The 21,654-nt window shown below is 36.3% G+C and overlaps 1 protein-coding gene across 5 annotated transcripts in view; it reads right to left on the reverse strand.

Annotated features, from left to right (window-relative positions):
• ROBO1 (roundabout guidance receptor 1) overlaps positions 1 to 21,654 on the reverse strand; it is a 701,438-nt gene that overhangs the window by 22,598 nt on the left and 657,186 nt on the right. For 2 of the 5 annotated variants that reach the window (XM_040566451.1, XM_040566431.1), the window contains exons 20-24: positions 15,990 to 16,187; positions 12,569 to 12,595; positions 9,810 to 9,852; positions 5,993 to 6,147; positions 1,755 to 2,090 (exon numbers count right to left, since the gene is read on the reverse strand). In XM_040566451.1, the coding sequence (XP_040422385.1) occupies positions 1,755 to 2,090; positions 5,993 to 6,147; positions 9,810 to 9,852; positions 12,569 to 12,595; positions 15,990 to 16,187 (759 nt within the window). The remainder of the gene's footprint in view (positions 1 to 1,754; positions 2,091 to 5,992; positions 6,148 to 9,809; positions 9,853 to 12,568; positions 12,596 to 15,989; positions 16,188 to 21,654) is intronic. The other 3 variants (XM_040566441.1, XM_040566460.1, XM_040566469.1) reach the window with 3 other exon arrangements.

Here is a 21,654-nt window from a genome sequence, read left to right on the forward strand (position 1 = left end):
CAGAAGTAAAATGCTCATCTGACAAAACAGTACATTCATGCCAAAAAGTTTTATAATTTCCAGAGAACAGAAAGGAGACGAGTTACTCTTCATATACCAAATAAAACTGTGTCATAAACAGAACCATTGGACATAAAGTAGTGACAATGAAGCACAGCATTTAACTCATCAAAATGGTTATTTCCCATCACAAAAGCTATAGGTATAATTGTCAGCAAGATGGTTTTGACTTAGGAAATGAGAAAACCAAGATCAGAATATTGACTCATAAAACGGCAAAACAAAACAAAAATAAACAAAACTAAGAATCCAGTCCCCATCTGCTGCAGAAATGTCTGTGATAATGTAAGCATGGGAAAAAGCGCAAAATGATAAATTCCACACCAGAGTGTATTCTGTAATAGTTTCTCAGCCTAGTTGAATTCCACAGACCACGCTGAAACCCTACATACCGCATATGTTTACACAGAGGATAAACAGTAAATCAACACTCTGAAATATGTATATATGACTGTCATCAGACAATGCTTTAAGGGGGCCTTTCCATACTATAATATGCTAGAAAATATGCAGCTGTAATATACACAGTTTGAAAGATGCAGTATCTTCCAGGGCATAAAAACAAAACATGTTTTAATTCCAAAACAGATACGTAATACACAGTTCATGAAAGAAAACTTAATTACAAAAAATACAGCTTTCACCCTCTAGTAAGGAGCCACAAAAACTGAGTTTTCTTTTGACATGTTTATGGCAAGTGAAGGTGTCACATTTTATATTGCCCTTTGAACTCCTCTGTAAGTAGATAGGTCCAGCAGCGAAATCAACATTCCTGTAATAAAATGTATCTTTTTACTGGATCACTTATCACTATACGACCACTGGAGTTACAACAATCCATGCAAAAAGTTCAAAGTTAGAATGGGTCCAGTTCCTAGGGATGCTGTTTTGCAAATCAGGTTATTAAAAGAGGTTGCATGGTAGCCTGCAGGACTAGCAAGAAATCACATACCTATTTCTTCAAACTCCCACACATTATATTAAAGAAACATGCCCTCAAGGCCACAAAAGTAGATTCTGATGTTTCACGTTAACACTGAAATCAATTTATTTATAGCTTCTGGATCCACAGACTTCAGTCAGGGTAACAAAGGAATTTAGTTTCCAAAATTGTGTGCAGTAGCATTGCCTCTGAATATGTGAATCGAAGGCTTGCTAGGAACAAGTCTAAAATGAATTGGATAGCTCCATTTCTGTCCCCAGTGTACAACATAACACAATTTTACAGAGTTTGATATGCAAAATTTCATTCGTTTACATGAACATGTAGATTTAATTAGTCTCCATCCACGACTGTGAAGAGTGGGTTGACCTATTTAAAATTTAAGGTAGAGTATAATGTAACTACCATGCATCTGGTTTATGAATAAAATATCTAGCCTCTGTCTTAAGCAATCCCTTAACTAGTATTAAATATAAATTAATCTCAAATCAATAGGAAGTATATTTTATATATATTTTTCTAAAGATACAATTTGCTATTTGTTATAATAAATTCAGTATCTGAAGGTTATTGTGGTGCTAATTAACTATTTGACACTGTTAGCAGTGAATTGCTAAACCTAAAAAGGAAGAAGTCTAAAAGCACCACAGAAGTCTATAATTGCTGAACCTGAAAACTTTACACTCCCAGCACCAGAAGGTCAAAACTCCTCTGATGCCTAAAGAGGAGAAACAAGCTAAAAGCTCTTCACCTTTGTTTAATTTGTTTTGCTCCATAATGTTGTACTGTATGGGTGCAACCTCTTGCTTTTGCTGAACAGAGGGTTTCCAGTGTTTCTCATTCATATCCCCGCTGCCATTGTTAACATTATTGCTGATATTTGACTGGATGAGTTGAGTGGTGGCATATGGAGTGGGCTGCCCAGGTTGGCTGACAAATCTTCCATCCTTTAGATTTGGACTATTGAAGGTTTTCATCTCATTGATTTTGTTGCTTAGGTCCACGTCACCATATACAGTTGACTCAGGCAACATCAGGTTTGTTTGCTTGTTGTCCAGCTGATTGTTGTAATTTGCTATACAATCGGCTAACCACAGAGGAAAGAAAAAAGAAAAGGTCATTCTGTTCGCTTACGCTATACTTTCAATGAAATTCCCTTAACATTTTTTTTAGTGCATAACTACATGTCTCACATCCATGAAACTAAGATATTGTAATTAACTGGTTTATGGAATATCTTTTACCTTATAAGTTATTTACTGTCTATAGTCTTAAGTCTCCAGATCAAAAGTAGTGTTCTCTGTTTTGCTTCACTGTAAATTCAGATCTACTGAATTGTATCTACTATGACTTACCTTTTTTTTCTTTTTTCTTTTTCTACGTTTGCCATATAAACATTTACATTTTTAGATATTATTCTCAAAGCAGTATAAGTACCCAATAACTGTGATTAAGATAATTTCATTTAAAGAAAAAATCAACCAAAACCTTATAGTGGCAATAACTAAACAAGACAGTCATTTCATGTCAATATAGAATGAACATCATTTAGATTTTTGTAATTGGCGTAAGAAACACAATACAACAAATTTTTATAAAACAGATTGAGGAATGATTAAACATTAACAGAATTAATTAAAAAGAAACAGTACAATGCAAAAGGTAACTCATTACCCAGCAGAAAAAACTTTATTTGATCATTGTTTCTTTGTACAATTTTGTATTTCAGATTGAAACAAAAGACAGGAAAACAATTTGGAATTTTTGCTAATTATTAGTTGCTTTGGATATGGCAAGGTAATATCATAGTAATACCATTGTCCTGTGTGCAAAATATTGACAGCATAGATAGCATGAATTCATTTTTCTAATAGATATTGTATCATTAGATCAGTACTTGTTACAGTCATACATTAATTAGATGCATACTGATGTTCAGGCCACTACTGTGTGAACCAATGGGCCTGTCTTTCCGGCTTCCCTATCTCCTATGTGACAGTAGTTCCATACAATTTTTTTCTCTCCCTATCTAGTCCACTGGAAGAACACTGAATGGAGTAATGCAGTCTGTGGATTTAGAAGGTTAAGTGAAACCAGCATACCATGATCATTAAACAAGAATTCATTTGCCACCTGATTAATGCATTGATAATTACATAACAATCACCAGGAATATATTTTTCTTCTTCAAAAAGATGTACCATTTATGTTAATGAGTTTGATTAAAAACTTGAAGTACATTACCTATGGAGGCCACGATTCATTTACTAGATCATAAAAGTAAGTACAGAATTCAGGATTTGACCATTATACTAAGTGAAATAACTTCTAAATACAGAGGACATTCAATTTCAAAAAATACTCACTAATACATACATCTTTGTGGAGAAATATTTTCTGAAAAAAAGAGGAATAAAATACTACTCAAGAAAATCACTGACCCAGTGATTAAGGAACAATATCAGAACATGCCACATCCAACATATTCAATGCACATTTCATGCCCTCAGCTTTTATTTTTGAAGATTTTACTGTTTGATATATTTTTCTTTCTTATGTGAGGTGTTATTTATTTATTGCTTCACAGTCTTCATCGTCTTGATTTCTACTTCTTAAACGTCTTCATTTCTGATTTTTCTCTCACCTGCTGAGACCATGCTAGTCTTTCCTCCTCTCCAAGGGCATTTTATTTATTATATTGGGCAATTAAATATCCAGTATATTCTTCATTCCTAATACTTCATGCTTTGCTATAATATCCTTGCACAGTCACTTGTAATAAATATTTTTACTTCCTTCCATTTTCAGCTACATCCAATTTTTGTGTAGGGCAATATAATAGATACAATATACACAGCAGATACATTTTTTACATAAACATATTAGAACTCCTCACACAAAGTACTTAAACAAAACTGGTTCACCTCTATAACAGATTTATTCTGCTAGATATTTTTATTGTATCTACCTTTAGAACAATGTGTTTCCATCCTGTAAAGTTGGAATATATTACTATAGCACTATGACCATCTTCTCTGACCTCAAGCTTACAGGCTGCACTTCAATGAAAAGAATCCCTTTGCAACACAACCAGGGTTAACACAAAAGCTAAATCAAGTGAGAATCTGCTGCACCTCATGAGAAGACGTTGTATTAGTTTGCAACCCTCAAAAATGTGCAGGATTCCTTTTCTGGATTCGTTAAGTCTCCATTACTTAAACCTGCGAGGAGAGGAGAGGAGAGGAGAGGAGAGGAGAGGAGAGGAGAGGAGAGGAGAGGAGAGGAGAGGATTCAGTGGGAAGGGACCTTCAAAGAACATCTAGTCCAACCTCCTGACCACTTCAGGGCTAACCAAAAGTTAAAGCATATTATTGACAGCATTGTCCAAATGCCTCCTGAACACTGACAGGCATGGGGCATCAACCACCTTGCTAGGATGTCTGTTCCAGTCCTGGACCCCCGTTTACTGTGAGAGTAAAGAATTTTTTTGCAGTGTCCAGTCTGAACCTCCCCAGGCCCAGCTTTGTGCACAGTTCCCTTGCATCCTGTCATCGGTTCCCAGGAAGCGGAGACCAGCACCTCCCTCTCTGCCTCCCCTCCTCAGGAAGCTGCAGGGAGCAGTGAGGCCACCTCTTGGCCTCCTCTTCTCCAGACCAGACAAACCAGGTGTCCTCAGCCTCTCCTCACAGGACGTATCTTCCAGCCCTTTTACCAGATTTGTTTCCCTCCTCTGGATGCTTTCAAACACCTTAACATCCTTTTTATTTTGTTGAGCCCAGAACTGCACACAATATTCAAGGTGAGGCTGTACCAACACTAAATACAGCGGGAGAGTCAGCTTTTGGCCAGCTGGCTGTGTGTGTTTAAAGCACCTCAAAATGTGGTTTGTCCTCTTGGTTGCCAGGGCACACCACTGAGTCATCTCTCCATCAGAAATATTTTTACATAGGTATTTGTGAATATGATATCCTCAGGCAGAGTAAGACACGTGTCTCTAATGTTAAAATCTCTCACCTTACCCCGAAGCACCTGGTGCTGGTCACTGTCAGACAGGATACTGCAGGAGATGAATTACCACTATCTCATTATGGCTGGTTTCACATTAATTACACTGCAGGTGATGCTGTTTTGCACTTATGCAACTTCACTATAGGTAATCATGCTCCCTCTCTGAAATGCTGGGAAATGCTAACAGCAAAAATCAGCTAGAAATGCTGGTAGTGTGTAGGGGATGTGGAAAAGACATTTTCTTTCCTCACTGGTAGCATTAGCTGGGTTAAAATAAAAGGTGCATCAGGTCCATTTAAAACAAAATGTGTAACAAATAGCACTTCCAGATAGATTTCCCCTCTTGTCTTCTCACGACACACACAAGGTTTTCTTCAAGAGTACCCTGAATCCTGTTCAAGCTCCTGGGAACTCCTGCTTAACCTAACATTTCACAATTTCTTTCAGATAGTGAAGTTAACTTTATTATCCACACACCCTAAATGGAAAACCAGCTATCCAATTTTGTATAGAATGGAATCCCAAGGGAGGTTTTTAATGTGGCTAAGTAGAGTATCTTGCAAGTACTTCAGTGATGTTTTATTTCTTGCTTTCCATTGTACCCAAAACAGAAGGAAAATCTCACTGGTATCATTTTTAATACTTTTCCTTCTCCACCCAAGCAACAAAGATGTGCAAAACAACCTAAAAACAAAGTTATCTGCTGTTTGTCAGATGTTATAACATACAAGTTCAGTGCGACTTTTGGTAACGTAGGACATTGCAGGGGCTCCTTCAGCTTTCAACACAGCTTGTTGCAACTGGCTGGGGACCGAAAGGGACCAAAAAGGGACAGAAAGCATAATCATGACATAGTGGAATGACGCTACATTAAATCTGAACATATATTGGAAATTAAAAAGAAAAACAAACCTGTTCTCAGATATTATAAGCATATACTGTGTAAAGAAGATTCCTAAGCAAGGCAGAAACATATCTAACCTGGTCGACTGTATGTTGTAAGGTTGCTATCACTGTTTCCATTGCCAGAGCTGCAGCAGTTGATGGAGCAGTCATTGTGGTTGTTCCCTGTGTTAGGCCAAGTATCTGCTAACCATGGCTGCGTGGCTGGTTCACTGATGTTTAGGAGACCTGGCCTTTAAAAACAAAACTTGGTCACTTCAAAAATTAAACAAAAGCGTTTTCACATTGCAATTATATTCTTCTCAGAAGGTTAGATATTAAAGGGCTTGGACACTGGAAAATACAGCTTGATTCAACTGTAGAATGGTTTCCAGTCTCTTATGTAACAGACTAAAATACCCTGTTCCTTGATAAGACACTCTGAAGTGAACAGCCAAGGACAGCATTGGTTCAGGTTGATGAACTGCACATAACATATTTGTGTGCAACCTTTAACTATCTGGAGAACTTTGTTGATAATTATTATTGTTATTATTTTTTTTTTTTTTTGGGGGGGGGGGGAAGGGAGTGGTAATTTTATCTTCTTGTTCTTTCTCTGTCTTCCTTAAAGAAAACAAGGTAAAAAAGGGGGCATTGGCAAGTCAAACACAAAGTTCAAACATGGAAGATGGATACACAGAAATAACACCCAAGTTTGCATGTGAATAGTCACAAATTCTTGGTGATTTATGAAGACAGGTATTAATCACCATCAGATACTACTCTTGTGGATCAAAGGGAACAGCAGATTAGAGAAACCTCTGTTACTTGGGAGTGTTTGGGTCCCTCTAAGCACACTGAGTATGTGATATATCTTTGTTAATGAATACAACACTTGCTTAATCTTTATATAGGTGGAACGGCAGCAACTCCTAAGCAACTTTAAAGTAGCTGGGAATACTCTATGACTTTACAAATATCCAGATATCAATACTGCATATCGGCTACATTTGGAATAATGTATTCCCACCACCAGCAGAAAAAGATAGCATTGTTTGGTTTCCAAGTGTCATGAAAGACACTTTGATGAATGTTTAGTAGAATCTTTGGTGCCTCTTTAGTTGTTACAATAATGATGCATAACAGCATGTTATGAAGTCCCACACAAGTGACGTCTTCTACCAACTTTTGATAACAAAGATGCTTTTTAAAAAATAGAAAATTTCATTCACTGTCATATTAAAAAAAAGTAACGCAGACTCTTTCATCACATGACTTAACAAGCAAATTTCCATTGGAAACAGTACAAAAACTAGTCTCTAATATTAGGTGATGTTCTTCAAAAATAAAATATACTAATCCCCTGAATCTGCAAGTTGAGAATACAAAATGCATGCAGTTTGTTAAGGGGGATATAGTCCATCAATGCTGCAGGCCTAAGACATAGTCTTAGAATGACATTTAAAGGTCTATACATACACGTGCATATACATTTCTGCACTGCATATGTCACCTGACAATTTAACATAGCAGGTGATGAGGCATGACTTACTGCCAGGCTATCACACCAGCCAATACACATTCATTAGAAATGTTTTTTTATTTTTTAGAATCTGAAATAAATGTACAGTCACGTCATCATGTGAAGAGCTGACTTGAAATACTTTGCTTTCTTTTTCCTATTGCTCTGCTCTTACAATGAGAATATACCTCAAGGCATTTGGAGGAGACAAAGTTTCCAGAATGTGGGCACTTTCAAGGCCTGTGTTCTGGATTTTTGCATAGAAAGTTAAAGGCACTTCGTTTCTAAAATTTACTTTCCATTCAAACAAGTTGTCATGGAAGAAACATGTTGTGATGTATATAAGTAGAGGTAAACAATACTGGGGCCATTTAGGTGGAAGCATTAGCACAAAATGTTTGCATTACAGCTCCATACCCTGCTGCAATATAGGAGATGATCTTTTCCAAAGATCTTCAGCCTTTGCGGTGAATTCTTTGAGTCCTTGAATTGCTGCACTGGGCCTAGGTTGGGGTGGGGCAAGCAAGCAGCTGCGTGGGTGCCTGGCTACTGGCTGGAGTCATTCCACCCTAATTACCATTACTTGAGTTCTGGCTGAAAAGGGGATTGCCACAGAAGTGGGCATTTTTTCAGCATCACAGAAGTGGGGATTATTTTGAAACAGATCACTGTGACGTTTTGAATAATGCTTTAACATGCTCGCATATCTGCACTTGGCAAAAAAAAAAAAACGCTAAACCTTTCCAAAATATTGCAAATATAATGTAAGGAAGTGAAAGCTTTACGTTTGAAATTCAGAGTAAAGATTTTCACATGTAAAGATAAGATTTTTTTAATTTTGCAAAAATATGTTTCATATTCTACTAACCACTGTACAGCATCAGATGCTCTGTAAATACCATATACTCAGATGAACAAAAGAAGCATAGATGTTAGCACCTTAAATCAATTACACTGCTAGATTGTGGCACTGATCCTTAAAAGTAGGGCAGTAAAAAAAGACACTGCTTCTTTAGCAGTACCAAAATGACTGTATACGATGTAGACACTCCTGGGTTCATTTCTGTCCTCTGAGTCTATGTTGGCTGTGCTTTGTCTGCCTTGTGCTATGGGATGAGCAAGAAAGCACAGTGGCACAAAGAACACAAAGGATGTTAACTGCGTATCTTTTTGAACAACCTTGTCAGGAAAAGAGATGGTTTGTCTCTGCTCTCTCATTTTCTCACTATCCTGGGGTGAAGGCAGCAACCCAGTGATTTACAGATTTGTCCATTCAAACATCACATGGTAACTGTTCCAGAGGTTTTCCTCCATGGTTTTATGGCTATGACAACACAGCAGCATACAGCACTGGACAGAGAGATGTGCAATTGCTCATAATGTGCCAGGTACAGTAGCAGCACTGGATTAATTCCACATAGCATTCAAGCATACTGGGAATGTTTAATTTTACGCCTAATCCTCACCATTACCAAATTTTTGTAAGGTTTTGCTTATTAGGAATCGACAAGATACCACTTGTGAGACAGGAACTGATATAGGAATTTGAACACAGCTACTCTCTGAGATTTTAATGCTTATTCCAACATCATGCCAAATCTTTAGCTCAAATGCTTACAAAAGAGCATGCACACAGAAAAAGAGGTGTGCTAATAGAGTGACAATGCTCCTACCTGCCTTTTTACTAAAACTGCTATTTTGCCTCCTGAAGAAATCTCCATCTCTATGTGGGAAATTTAAACTACTGTTTTGTCCATTGCCATTCACCAATAACGTAAACCCAGTAAACATATTTCAGTAAAACCTTCAGTCTTGAATGGACTTGGTTCTCAAAGTACGGGGCTTTAAATTAAAAGTCTGCATGTCTCACTCTCCTTCAGTGTACCACCTCTTCAAGTAATGCTTTAACTGTTTTGCATTCATAGCAAGAGTTTTTCTTAAAAAGTCAGTTTATAAGCTCTTTGTGTCTTCAGCACATTCTTCCCATAAACGTTTTTTTTCTTTGTAGCATTTGTGAACCAGCTGTATTTCTTAACCTTCATAAGTGCCACGACTTAATTACTTTTACTCCCTTAATCAGCTGCTAAGTCAGAAACTTATTTTGAAGTTAAAGTGCTCCCTCTGCTGCTTACTTTTTGAGGTGCAGTTTTTACAGATTAACAAAGCAACTCAAAAATACCATGACCCATTCTTTGGAAGTCACCCTAAAAAATGCAAACCACATCCTTCTTAGTAGTAAAACATATGGAAAAAGTGTATGCATTAATATTATAAATTAAAATGTATATTTGCAAGTTGTTGTTCTGCCATCACTTATAAGGACAATTATACTCCCAACATCTTTAAATGTAGTTGCACACAATTTACAGCTTTAAAAATAAAGCACATAATTACCTGCCTCCACTGCTTACGGCATCTCCTCCCCTCTGATAGGTTACTGAAAGATTTAAAAAAAAAAAAAAGAAATAATTTAAAAAGCATAAAGACTCCTTAAATAACAATATTAAATCTGCCTTTGTTTCATTTCAACAAAGACAATGTGTGCAGTGTTTATACATTAATCATGAGTCTCATTCTGAAAGTTATTCCTTCAAATATAAGTTTATACGTAATACTTGTGATGCTGGATAACTGCTACTTTTAGCTTCAAAGTTTCACATTCCAGTTCTGTTCAGAAAAACACAAACAAATACATGTATCGCTTAAGAAAGCAGGAAGCCATACATCAGGTTGAACTTATCCTTAACATAACTCCGCTGACTTCAGTGGAGTTACTCTGTGGAAGAATTTAGGTCATATATTTCTTTCATGAATGACTAGATGTTAAAGCTTTGCTCTACCTTATTATTTTGGTAAGATTAAAGAGGTAGCACAATTTTATAACAGACTTTACTTCCAATGTAAACAATGGCTCATTACAGCTGAATCTTCTACAAAAACACATGCTTTTTTCTGAACGTTACTACACTTTACTCATGGAACAAGCATACTCTAAAAATCCACAGAAGCTTTATATTTTATAACACTTTACAATTGCATTTAATAGTGATACTTGTCTTTTAAATCTAAAACCTTAGAAGTATAAATCTTGGTAAAAAGTGACTGGCAGAAAGAATACTTCCTAAATTAGTAGGAGCAGGTTTGCTAGCATTTCATAAGCATCACACATTAACTAAGTGCATGACCACATGTTTTATTTGTTGGCATGGATTGTGTATCCTTCACAACAGGTATCATGGTTAAAAAAGTTATGTTACAGGATGCATACATCCAACAAGAAACAGTGCTATATATTTTTTGGGTTTGCATTGGGCTAGGCAAAGGGTTAAGGAGACTGCATCCCTGCAAATGCTTATGGATTCTACACTTTTCATCTAGGAATATCTTGGGGGGGGTAGGGGAGGGGGGGATGGGAAAGCAGTCAAATTCTGCTCTTTAGAAGAACTCCAAACCAGGAGTCTGCAAGAGAGAGATAAATGCTGGCAGTGATTACAATAACAGGATTAAAAAGTGGAAAAAAGTAGAATTCCTTGCTACAAGTAAAAGTCTTTTACTGTAGGTAATGCTAAAGAAGAGGGTCTGGTACCATTTAAAGTCAGTGGAACTCACGACTGGGATTGTGGATTGAAAAAGGATTTTTTTTTTTCCTTCAAACATTTTACATAGTTCGTGTTTTTCCAATTTCTTCTTTAAAAATCTCAGTGCTATTTATTTTGCAGCTCTGACATATCTTACGGAGCTGTGATATTTTCCTTTAATGTTAAGAATCCAACTGAGAAAATGTATATTAGCCAACCTACCAACCTCTGCAGAATTTCAGTAGCATGCTACAATTGTGATTGCAGTAGAAGCTCTCTGTTAAGCCAATTAAAGTAACAGCAAAATAATAATTTGCATTAGTCTCTACTGTGGATCTCAAAGGACTTCAGAAACATTAAGGGCCACTCTGACACATGCTGAACAGTAAGGAACTCCACTGAACATAATACGATGACTTTTGAAACAAGACACAATTCAGTGTGATTAAAAGCATGTGGATAAGAATCTAACCCATTACCACTAGGTCTGCATAGATCAATGCAGATATACATGAGATTGTTTCAGCTGCAGTCACACCTGGAAGGATGTAATACAGCTGCTGTCCACGGGCCAAATTAGTATGGTGATTTTGAGCTATTATTTTGAGCTAAGTATTTTGAGCTGATTTTGTGCAGAGGAAGAGTTAGGTGGCTTTTACCCTGCCTGAATATTACATGACCTGAAAGTCTCATAGACCTCCAGTGACAATAAGGGATTTAGAACAGAGGAGGAAGATATGACCTGTCTATTCACTCAGCTTGTAGCTAAAAGGAATATATGCAGTACAATGGTGGATAGTGAATGTGTTGGATAGTATTCACTGTTGAGGAAAAGCTGCTGAACTCCCAGACTGTGGGACCGACTGAAGGTCCAGTCTACAGAACAGAAAGGCTCTCACTGAAAGTTTTGGTGGGCTATGGCTTGGCATGTGTCATGGAAATATTTCGTACATTTCTAAGCAAAAAGAAAAAGAAGATGATTTTAAACCCACCCTGAATTTGAAATGCAGCTTTATGTAGAACAAGTTGACTGCTTAAGAGTTTCATAGCACAAATACAGTTTAAGGCAACAAGCAAAGAAATCTGATAGCACACTTTGATTTCCTGTATCTGCCAAAGCAGGCAACTCTTAGGACACTGGTTTAATGCAGTTTCAGAGGGAAGACAACAAGCAAATGTTTCACCAACTGTAGTCCCATCAGCTGCCTTACAAGTCAGCATCTGGGCTCTGCTAAGTCATTCCTCCTTCATCAGAAGTGCCTTTGAATCACTAGATGCAGAAGGCCACACTACTTGAGTGTAATGCAAGAAGAGAGCCCAGGTTGAACTAACTGATAGGATCATGCTACAAAATGGTATGCTTGCATCACATGACAAAATGGTACACACAAATGGAAAAAAAGTCTCAGCTACAAAGCAAGTATACTCTACTTAGAGAAAAAAATGATACCCGTCATTAACAAAATTGTTTTAAACACTTCCAAACAGATGGGCTGGTTATGTCAGAAAAAGAGAAACAGTACCATGAACGCATGCTAAAGTAACAAAGAAGGGGGGAAAAGTGCAAATATATACCTGTTGGTGTGAAGGTAAAAGACGGGACTGAAAAATCAAAACAAAATACAAACTGGTTATTAAGCTGAAGAGAGAAAGGGAAACATACCACATTAGTATAAATCTAGCAGACAGCTGAACATAAAACAAATGAAAATAACTAACCCAGTAGTTCAGTCACATTAATACAGAAATAAAATTAAATTTGCGATTCAGAAAGAAGCTCGTCTCCACAGATACCACTCTGAAAAGAAGTTTGATACTTCACTGTGCTCCTGAGGGGAACAACTACTTTAACCTTTCAGTATTCCTCAATTTGATATCTTAAGGTTTTCTGAAAATCCTAGTACAAACAAAAACCCTACACTGTTAATCATTTTAGAACACAGAATGACAAATTCCCTAACAAAGCCTTATCAAGGTCCTATTGAATCTTATCTTCAGCTCACTAAGTAAATGTTCATTATGCTGAACTAACAGGCACACTTCTAAGTATTCAGTAAGAAAATAATAATCATATAAAGGAACAAAGACAACTGCTATTTTACTGTATCTGATTTAAGAAGAGTACCAACTCTCACTGTAAAAAAAGGCACTAAAACCTACTGCAGCAACTCATTTTTGTTTTCAGAGAAGAGACTTCTAAACAGATATGATCTTCCTTAAATAATCATAAAAAAAAGAGGTAAAAGATATCACTAGATGTAACACCTTTCTACCTTTCAATCCATGGCTTTAAGAAGGAAAGGTTAACAAAGGAACAATGACATTGCTTGACAATCTTCATTCTTGTAGCAACTATAAATCCTCTTTGGATCAATAGGGCCTGTAATCCAAATACAGAGTGCTAGCATCTGCTCTTCCTATTAGCACATGCTCCCCCTCCTGTCGAGAAGACAGTATAGTTTTTCTACCACTGATGGGCAGAAAAAGGTTAATATTGCCCTTTTTCCTCTAATGAAAGCAAAAAGAAATTTAAGAGAAACAATAAAATATTCACTAAAAGAAACCCTCAGATGGACTGGCAAACCTGTCACAGAAAGAAAATGTTCTGGCTAAGAAAACAACCATTACTGCAATTTTTGCAATAATTCCAAGGTTTTGGGGTGGGGGCTCTAGAGTGCCTTGTTGTTACAATTTAGAAAATGCTGTAGTTTCCCCCCACTCTTTCCAAGCTAATTTATTTCCAGGAATATGACAAAAAGCAAAAATGCTCTGATCATTTTGCCCATTTCAAGCTTCATTTATAGTACAGCTCTTTATTGTTGGAATTCCATTGTGTTTTCTTTGAGCTAGGCCTTTTCACACAGTCAAATTTAATTTAGCTACATTCAAAAATATAGAACCATAGTAACAAGCTTTCATTAAAATAGAAAGTGCACTTAAACCAGAGCTATTCAAAAGAGAATCAAGTGTCTCAAAATTAATTTGCAATCACGAAGACATGAAAAAAAATCTTAAAATACTAATTACTCGCCTGTGAGCTAATACTAGTTTAGTTTTTAAAGAATTGAGGAACAAAAGAACAGAGGTTCACCTAAATGAAATCTTTACAGCTATCACACAAAGGAACAACTTAATTCTCAGAGCTTCTATTAATAAACTCTTCTGAGTGTGTAAGAGTACTATTACAATGTGTGTGTGGGAGCAGTGAAGTATTTTAACAGATGTGAGGCCTGAAGCTAAACAAAAATAAATCAATAAATGCAAGACTGAAGAAAGTTTGCACTTGAAGTGATGACTTGATGCACTGCAGAGTGGCAAACTACTTTGCAATTTGTATTTCATTAAGAATAGCTTTTTTTCCCCCCCTTGAGGAATACTTGATAATGGAGATGCATACTCTACTTTTCTGTATATTTTTATAAAAATCCACACCAAATTGCACAAAAGATATTTTGTACAGATATTGAAAAACAAAGCTGTTTTGAGCAATGGCCGATGTCATTGAAGTAACCATTTTTAAGGACAAATTGTATGCCTTTTGCTTAATCATAGGTACTGCTTGAAAGCATAGTGATGTTAGTTTGATAGAACCGTAGAAAGGCAGTATGGCAGCATGCTATTAGTAAAACAAAACAGAGCAGGCCGATGCAGCAGTATGTCAAGGTTTGTCTTACCTAAGAAATCCTAGAAGAACGAAATTGAATGTGATATTTGTCCCTGATCTCTGTGGTTATAGCTCCACTAAGAGTCTAGAGCTATAGAGCTAGAGTCTACCTAGAGCTTTGATACTTTAATAGCACGGAAGACAACTGAACCCTGCAGTACTACAAAACAATTTCCAGGTTTCCATTCACTCAGTTACTATTTTTAACACTGCTTCTTTTTCACACCAACACACCACCACTGTTTAAAAACATTTGTGGTATATTTGCCACAAATATATCTGTCTCACCCATCGCGCACATTCAGTCTCAAAGTGACTAAAGAATGCAGTTTCATCATGACACCTTTCAGCATGTTATAAGGTGCACCTTTTAAGCTTAGGTCTATCTCTTGATTGTCAAATATCAAAACAAAATCTCTCTTTAAAAGTAGGATCTTCCATTTTCTGATTCATTCCAGAATTTATGGTTCTCACTCCATGAGTGCCTACAAGGTATTGCTTTGAGATGTAATTAAGTGCAGCTTATTGAATTCAGCTTTAACTTCAGGACTTAATCAAAAGATTATTGTATCAGGAGAAATCACATTTTTGTTCTAGAAAATCTTCCCAAGTAGAGATTCTAGTTTTGTTTGTCACAGAGTATAGTGTAAAGCACTGCTTGTCCACTGACAATCTGATATAAAAGGTATCGATAACACAAAAATGAAGAGTGCTTTAAAGCTAGTTCCACTGCTGTCATTGTAACTGAATGCAGATGCAAGATTTGATAGCCCCAGAATTCAGTCCCAGAGAAGGGCCTCACAACAGCATTTATGAAAGGGTTTTGGAAAGTATTATTGACGGTTGTGCTTTCACAAACAGCTCCTTCACCACATTCCCCATGAATATAACGAAATTCAAGAACACGCACCCAAAGCATCACTGTAATTGACACCACTGTTAGTATTCTTAGCAGTAAGCAAAAGACTGAATGAGAGGGACAATGAACAACCATCCAGTTGTTTCCTTTCCAGATGGTATACGTGTCAGGCAGTAAGAGCATATTGGAAGATCCCAGACTTAAATCCATCTTGTACATTCCTCAATTGTATGAGTATTTTTATGAAAAGCCAATCTAGGTATTTTGCTAAACACTCATACTTTAAGGCCAGGTTAACACATTATGTAAATAATAGCGCTTTCAACATCAGCTGCTGATCCAAACTTTCTGAAAGTATTAAAACAATTTGATATTTCCTACATCAAATCTTAAAAGAGCAAGAAACTGATGATACAGTAAATAGCCAGTAAATAGGTATTCAACAGCTAGGTGATTGAAACAGAATATGGCACCTTTTCTGATACCAGCGTAAGTACTAGTGAGTCCATTTCGCTTCTTCCTGTGGCGATATAACCAGATGCTGAAGACCATGAGGATAATCCAACAGGCTGCACCAATTCCAGCAATAAAGGCAGGCTGTTTTACTACATCAGAAATCTGCTGGGCTAAACTGACTTGATCTTCTGAAGACACAGGGTTTCCATGAGAATCTGGAGAAAAAAAAAAAAAGAAAAAGAAAAAGAAAGACATCCCAAATCTCCAGTTAATCTGGATGAGCAACTGTAAAAGGCAGCATGAAAAGAACCAACAGAACTGTAGTCCTGTTCTTTAAGGCAATATGCTTAAGATTGCTTTTGAAAATCTCTTTTTATAGGTCTAGGTACAAATAGTTCAATTTTCTTACAAGACAGGTATCTCCAAATCTACTGGGTTTCGTTTGTAGTGACTGCTAAAATCAGACCACTAGATTTTATTTATTTATTTTTTTAATTTTAACAAAGCAACATCAGTTTGGGATAATCATTCAGAAAGTCATCAAAAAACAGAAAGTAGACAAAACCACATGTATGAAACATGCTTAATGTGTTCTTAGGGCTCTGTGAATGTGCAGAACTCAGATACACATATGTACATTCTCATAACTGAAAATCAGAGAACAATTACAAATTCAAAGTTCATTCATGTGAGGTTGATGGTGAGTGATACATTTTAATTTAGCAGTTCCTGACAGATGACTTAAATATCGTATTACAGTCTAACATACTCTTTGCAGTCTCCCATTTTGACCTCAGTTAATAAAGGACTAAATATTTAAGAGTACATAAAGAAGTAGAAGTATGAAATAACCAATTCTGCCCACTTGACATGGATGACTAAGCACAAGAATGACTAAAAAGGAGCTCTAAATTGGTAAAAAAAATAGTCAAACAGTCTCATTATTATTGGACATGCAGCCCTCTTCAAATGCTGTTTATCCTTAAAAATACTAAATTAAAATGAAGACTGGGTATTTTTCTATACATTTTAAACTTTTTTTTTCTCCTATAGAGAAAGCACCAACAATAATCAGTCTTTTGTTCTCTTTCTGTACTGTACTTTTGCAAGAACCTTCTAGGAAGGGTAATAAAAATATTCAGTTACTGAACAATGCTTTCTAACTGAAATGAAGCAACTCAAAGACAAAATACTGTCTTCCTGACTTTTTACCACTACACTGAGTGGTTACTGGAAATTTCATTACTGCACAGGGTGAGGGCAAGAATTTGAAACCTTTACTCAGAGCGGATATTGCTTTACACATTCCACAGCTTAGTCTTTGAAATACCCATTTTTATCCTTGTGTAAATCCCAGTTTTTTTTGGTTTTTTGTTTTTTTAAATACTATGGGTAGTGACATCATATTCTGAAAGAGATTAGTGTTTGAAGGTGAAAGGTGCTGTTATTAATACTATTAATATAAACTATGAATGAAATTAACACCCATTCACTTAAAAAACAACACCTTTTCCCAAAGGACTAACCAGTGAGTAGTTTATTTTATTGAGATACATCTTGTATCTTGCTGAAATAAACCTAAAAAAAAAAAAAAAGAGCAATACAAAAAGGGTACAAAATAACAATAAACCATACAAAAACCAAACCTCCTCTGGAAAAGGATACCTTTATGAGTGGGAAATGGTTAAATTAATAACAACTTTTTTTTTTCAGTGAAGAATTTGAGATTTCAGTTTTTCTGACATACCTATTTGGCCAAGGAATCACTGCTGCCTTTGACCATTACCTTATTGGAAAATTTATTTCATATTTCAGGTCCCTGTATCTTCTGTGATCCTAAGTGCACTGCCTAGCCTGAAAGTTCAGCAGGCAGACTCATTCTTTTCTTACTAATACACTCTTTGTGTCTGCTGGGTTTATAGATTTCATGCCTATTTGCGCAAGGTTAAGATGGGTTGCTTCAGATTTTATGGAGACAGCCAAGTGAAGTTCCACACAAGTGGCCAGATGGGCTTAAACGTATAAAGTATACTGTGACTAATGAATTAAAACTGTCACTTTGTTTCTCATCTTTTGTCTCTTTGCAGCTGAAGCCATATTAAGATATGAAATCTTGCATCATCAGTCTGTTTTCAAAATGAGTAACTCTACTGTTTCTATATTTTTAAACAGATATACTACCTGACATTTCTTAATGGAATAGAAAAAAGATTTCCAGACAATCCATGGTCCTGAATAGATTCAGAAGACTGATAAATGCTTTTCTCTAATCCTTTAAAAAACATATATTTAAAAAAAAATAAATTAAAAAATGCAATTTAAAAGCCAAATAAGAATGTTTTTAAAACATGTCAGTAATACAACCATAAAGAAGGACAGTACTTTTATATACACAAAATATCAAAGAATCTCTTTGTACACCTATTGTTCTAATTTGTAATTAAGATTCAACTCCTGGTATTATTTTGTTAGCCAGTGCAAGCATAGTAACGGCATAATAACGTTATTTGCTTTTAAGAGGCTTATGCTACACTGTATATAGGTGGATTGTTACATTACATAGGTGGAGTCGTTACATTAAATTAACTGGTATATATTTACATATATGGTGACAAGAAAAATGAGTATGTGTACATGTATATTCATATAAACAGAACGATAAAAAAGAACTTGGAAGGGCTTCCAAAAGGTCACATTTGACCCATGTCCTTCTCTTATGTTCTAAAGATAGAAAGCAAGCTAGATATATAGCAAGGAGAGCAAATCTAGTTAACCCCTCATTACTGAAAAATTCCATATACAATGTGTAGGAAGCCTTTCTTTGAGAAGCGCATCTTCACTGTTTGTAACAGTTCCATGAGATCAGTCAGGAAAAAAGCTCTTGAACGAAAAAAGTACCGTTTCTTCATCCCAGGAAACTTCTGGAAGCTTTGCCTGAGATATAAACGGTTCTTAATCAACATTCCTGTTCCTGCTTGCACTCCTCAGGGAAACATGCCAAAATAATAAGTGAACATAAACATTGTAAGGCAAAGTACATCTTACTGCCAGAGCAGCAGCCGCAGCTTATAACGTACTTGAAAATGCCTCAGAGTTGTTGGAGCAGACTGATCCCACAACTCCCTGAAACCAGCATATTATCACACTGACTCATCCCCTTGTCTTCTACCCTGAGATAAGAACCTTCTTTTTATCATAGAGCATATTGCTATGGCTATTGCTCACCGACTACCTGATCTGACTGTGCTGAAGCTCCACGTTTTAAACTTCAATAAAGTCTTGTTACAATTCATGTGGAGAAGAACTGGGACCTCTAACTCTCTATGGAACACTTTCATGTAGATAATGTAAAAATCAGTGTTTAAAGTGTTAAATGTTACACAAATGATTAATATAGAATTAAGATTTGAACGCCAAAGATTTAGAAAGGCAGGAAATTCCAGGTTCACAGGTGTGCAATCAACTTGATCTTTGTCCTGTATGTATACAACCTATAGTATGGTACTTTCCAATACATCTGTCTCATTTAGTATACAAAATGTACAAACAGGAAATAGGAAGATATATATATATATTTTGTGGACATTGTTAATTTTGGCAACTCAAAACAAGCAAAACACCTGGAATCTGTAACACAATGACTGATGTTTCCTCAAATACATGTGCATGTTGCAATATGAAAATTTGGTAAAATACTACCAGGTTAAGAATACACTGCTTTGTAGTTATGCACATTTCCAAAACTGGAAAAAAAAAATACATTTTCGCAATTTAATCTTACAGCATAAAGTTTGTGAGGAGATAGCACCAAGCTGGTTTGGAAGTGCTTGCTTGAGGAAAAAAATATGTCCCTTTTTACCAAGCCATTTGCAGGCCACAAGACAAAAATATCAACAAAAAACCCACCATACAACTATCCCACTGGAAGCACTTGAAAGGTTAACAGAATAATATCCCTAAAGGCATCTTAGCTACTTCACAAAGCACATCTCCTAAACAAAACAATTAGAAAAATGATTCAATGAGACGTTCCTCTATTTTGTACACTTGAGACATCCACTAGTTGAAAAATGCACTCAATTATAATTGTACAGTCATCTCAATAAAAAAATGCATAGCATGTATTCATACAAATTATGCATTTATGAGTCACATTAACTGGTGTTGTGGGGCCTTTCAGAGCTGGTACCCTGAACAAAACATGTTGCAGTATGTTCCAATTTCATGACTTATTTGCCAACAAGGATATGTTATACAGCAGAGCTATCATAGGTAGCATCACATCACTACACAAATCTTAGCCAAGAGACTGGCAAAAACCATTTTCATCTGATAATTCTCACCTTTCTGTACAGTGCATTTTTATAATCAATGTCCTGAAGTCACATGTTGTGACAATAAAAATGTTTTATCATATTTCTCACTATGATTTTTTTTTTCTCCACAGCACAGTATTATACATACAAGGATTTATAGTGAGCTGTAGATAGTTCTTATGAAGCATGTATTTTTCCCTTAGCAGCAAAGCTCTTGTAGTCTTTTGTTATGTAAAATATCAACTTCTCAAACAAACAAAAAAATGGTTTTCTAGGCCTTGGAATTCTACAGAAAGCTTTACAAAGCCTATCAAAAACAAACAAACAAACAAAAAAACCACCCACTTGGGGTGTTTCAAGAAGATGCATGATTTTTCAGCTGATCTCATGATTTTAAGCACTGAAAGGTAATTCTGAATAACAAGCAAGTATATTGTTGGCTTGTTCCAAGTGGCACTGAAGTCTAGGGTACCGCAGCTCAGTGAGCTGCTTCATGTCAGCTGAGAGATGGAAAACGAAAGAGCTTTGAAAGAGCTTTTGTACCTGTCTTTGTAACAGGTTAAGTGCGTGCACAAGGTCAGTTATCACAGCTCAGCTGATGCATGGTACTATGATTGCACGCCTCAGCTCTCTGAGAATCCAATTTCTCCTGTCCTCCCCTCTTGTTCTGGAAGGCAGCCCCTGAAAGGTGAAGCTTTCTCCTGTCACACACTCGGCTGAAACCCTGCCCAGATATATTGCTCACAGTCAAGAATCTGGGAGCATCCTGCACAGCACACAGTCTCAAAAATGAGTTCGCTGCGCAAGAGAGTAGACTATACTGGAGGAAAAAAAAAAGTGTTAAATCTCTTCTTCGGACATTCTAGAGCCAGCTACAATCTAACCTCATGTTTTTGTAAGAAAAAAACATTGATTTTGATGGAAAATTCTTCAAAAAAAGTAAGTCAACATCTAAATTGCACAGTATATCACCTCTGACATAGTTCCAGAAAAAAAAAAAAAAAGAAAGTAGCTATTATACTACTTCAGATATCAAGAATAATATTCCTGAAGGAATAGTTGGGATCAACAAAAGAAAGATAGAAGGGGTTGTCAGAGGCAAACACACAGTTCCTTGAGTGTGTAGGTACAGGGAGTCAGGACTCTTTCTATCCTTCTAAAAGTAGCATCCTTAGTCCCTTTTCCTCCCCCTGCCTGGCCTCCCTTCTCTCTCACTGTAACCATGTTATTTATTGCTGAAGAAAAGTGCCAGCTGATGACATCAGCAACTTAATTTTCTTTCTTCAGAAGAGCTACCAGAAAGCCGCAGTGTCTGCTCTGCCCCGCTGCTGGGAGCACATTCAACAGCTAAGAATATGAGTCTTTG

This window comes from Cygnus olor, chromosome 1 (genome assembly GCF_009769625.2).
Source record: "Cygnus olor isolate bCygOlo1 chromosome 1, bCygOlo1.pri.v2, whole genome shotgun sequence".
In the NCBI taxonomy this organism is placed as follows: domain Eukaryota; kingdom Metazoa; phylum Chordata; class Aves; order Anseriformes; family Anatidae; genus Cygnus; species Cygnus olor.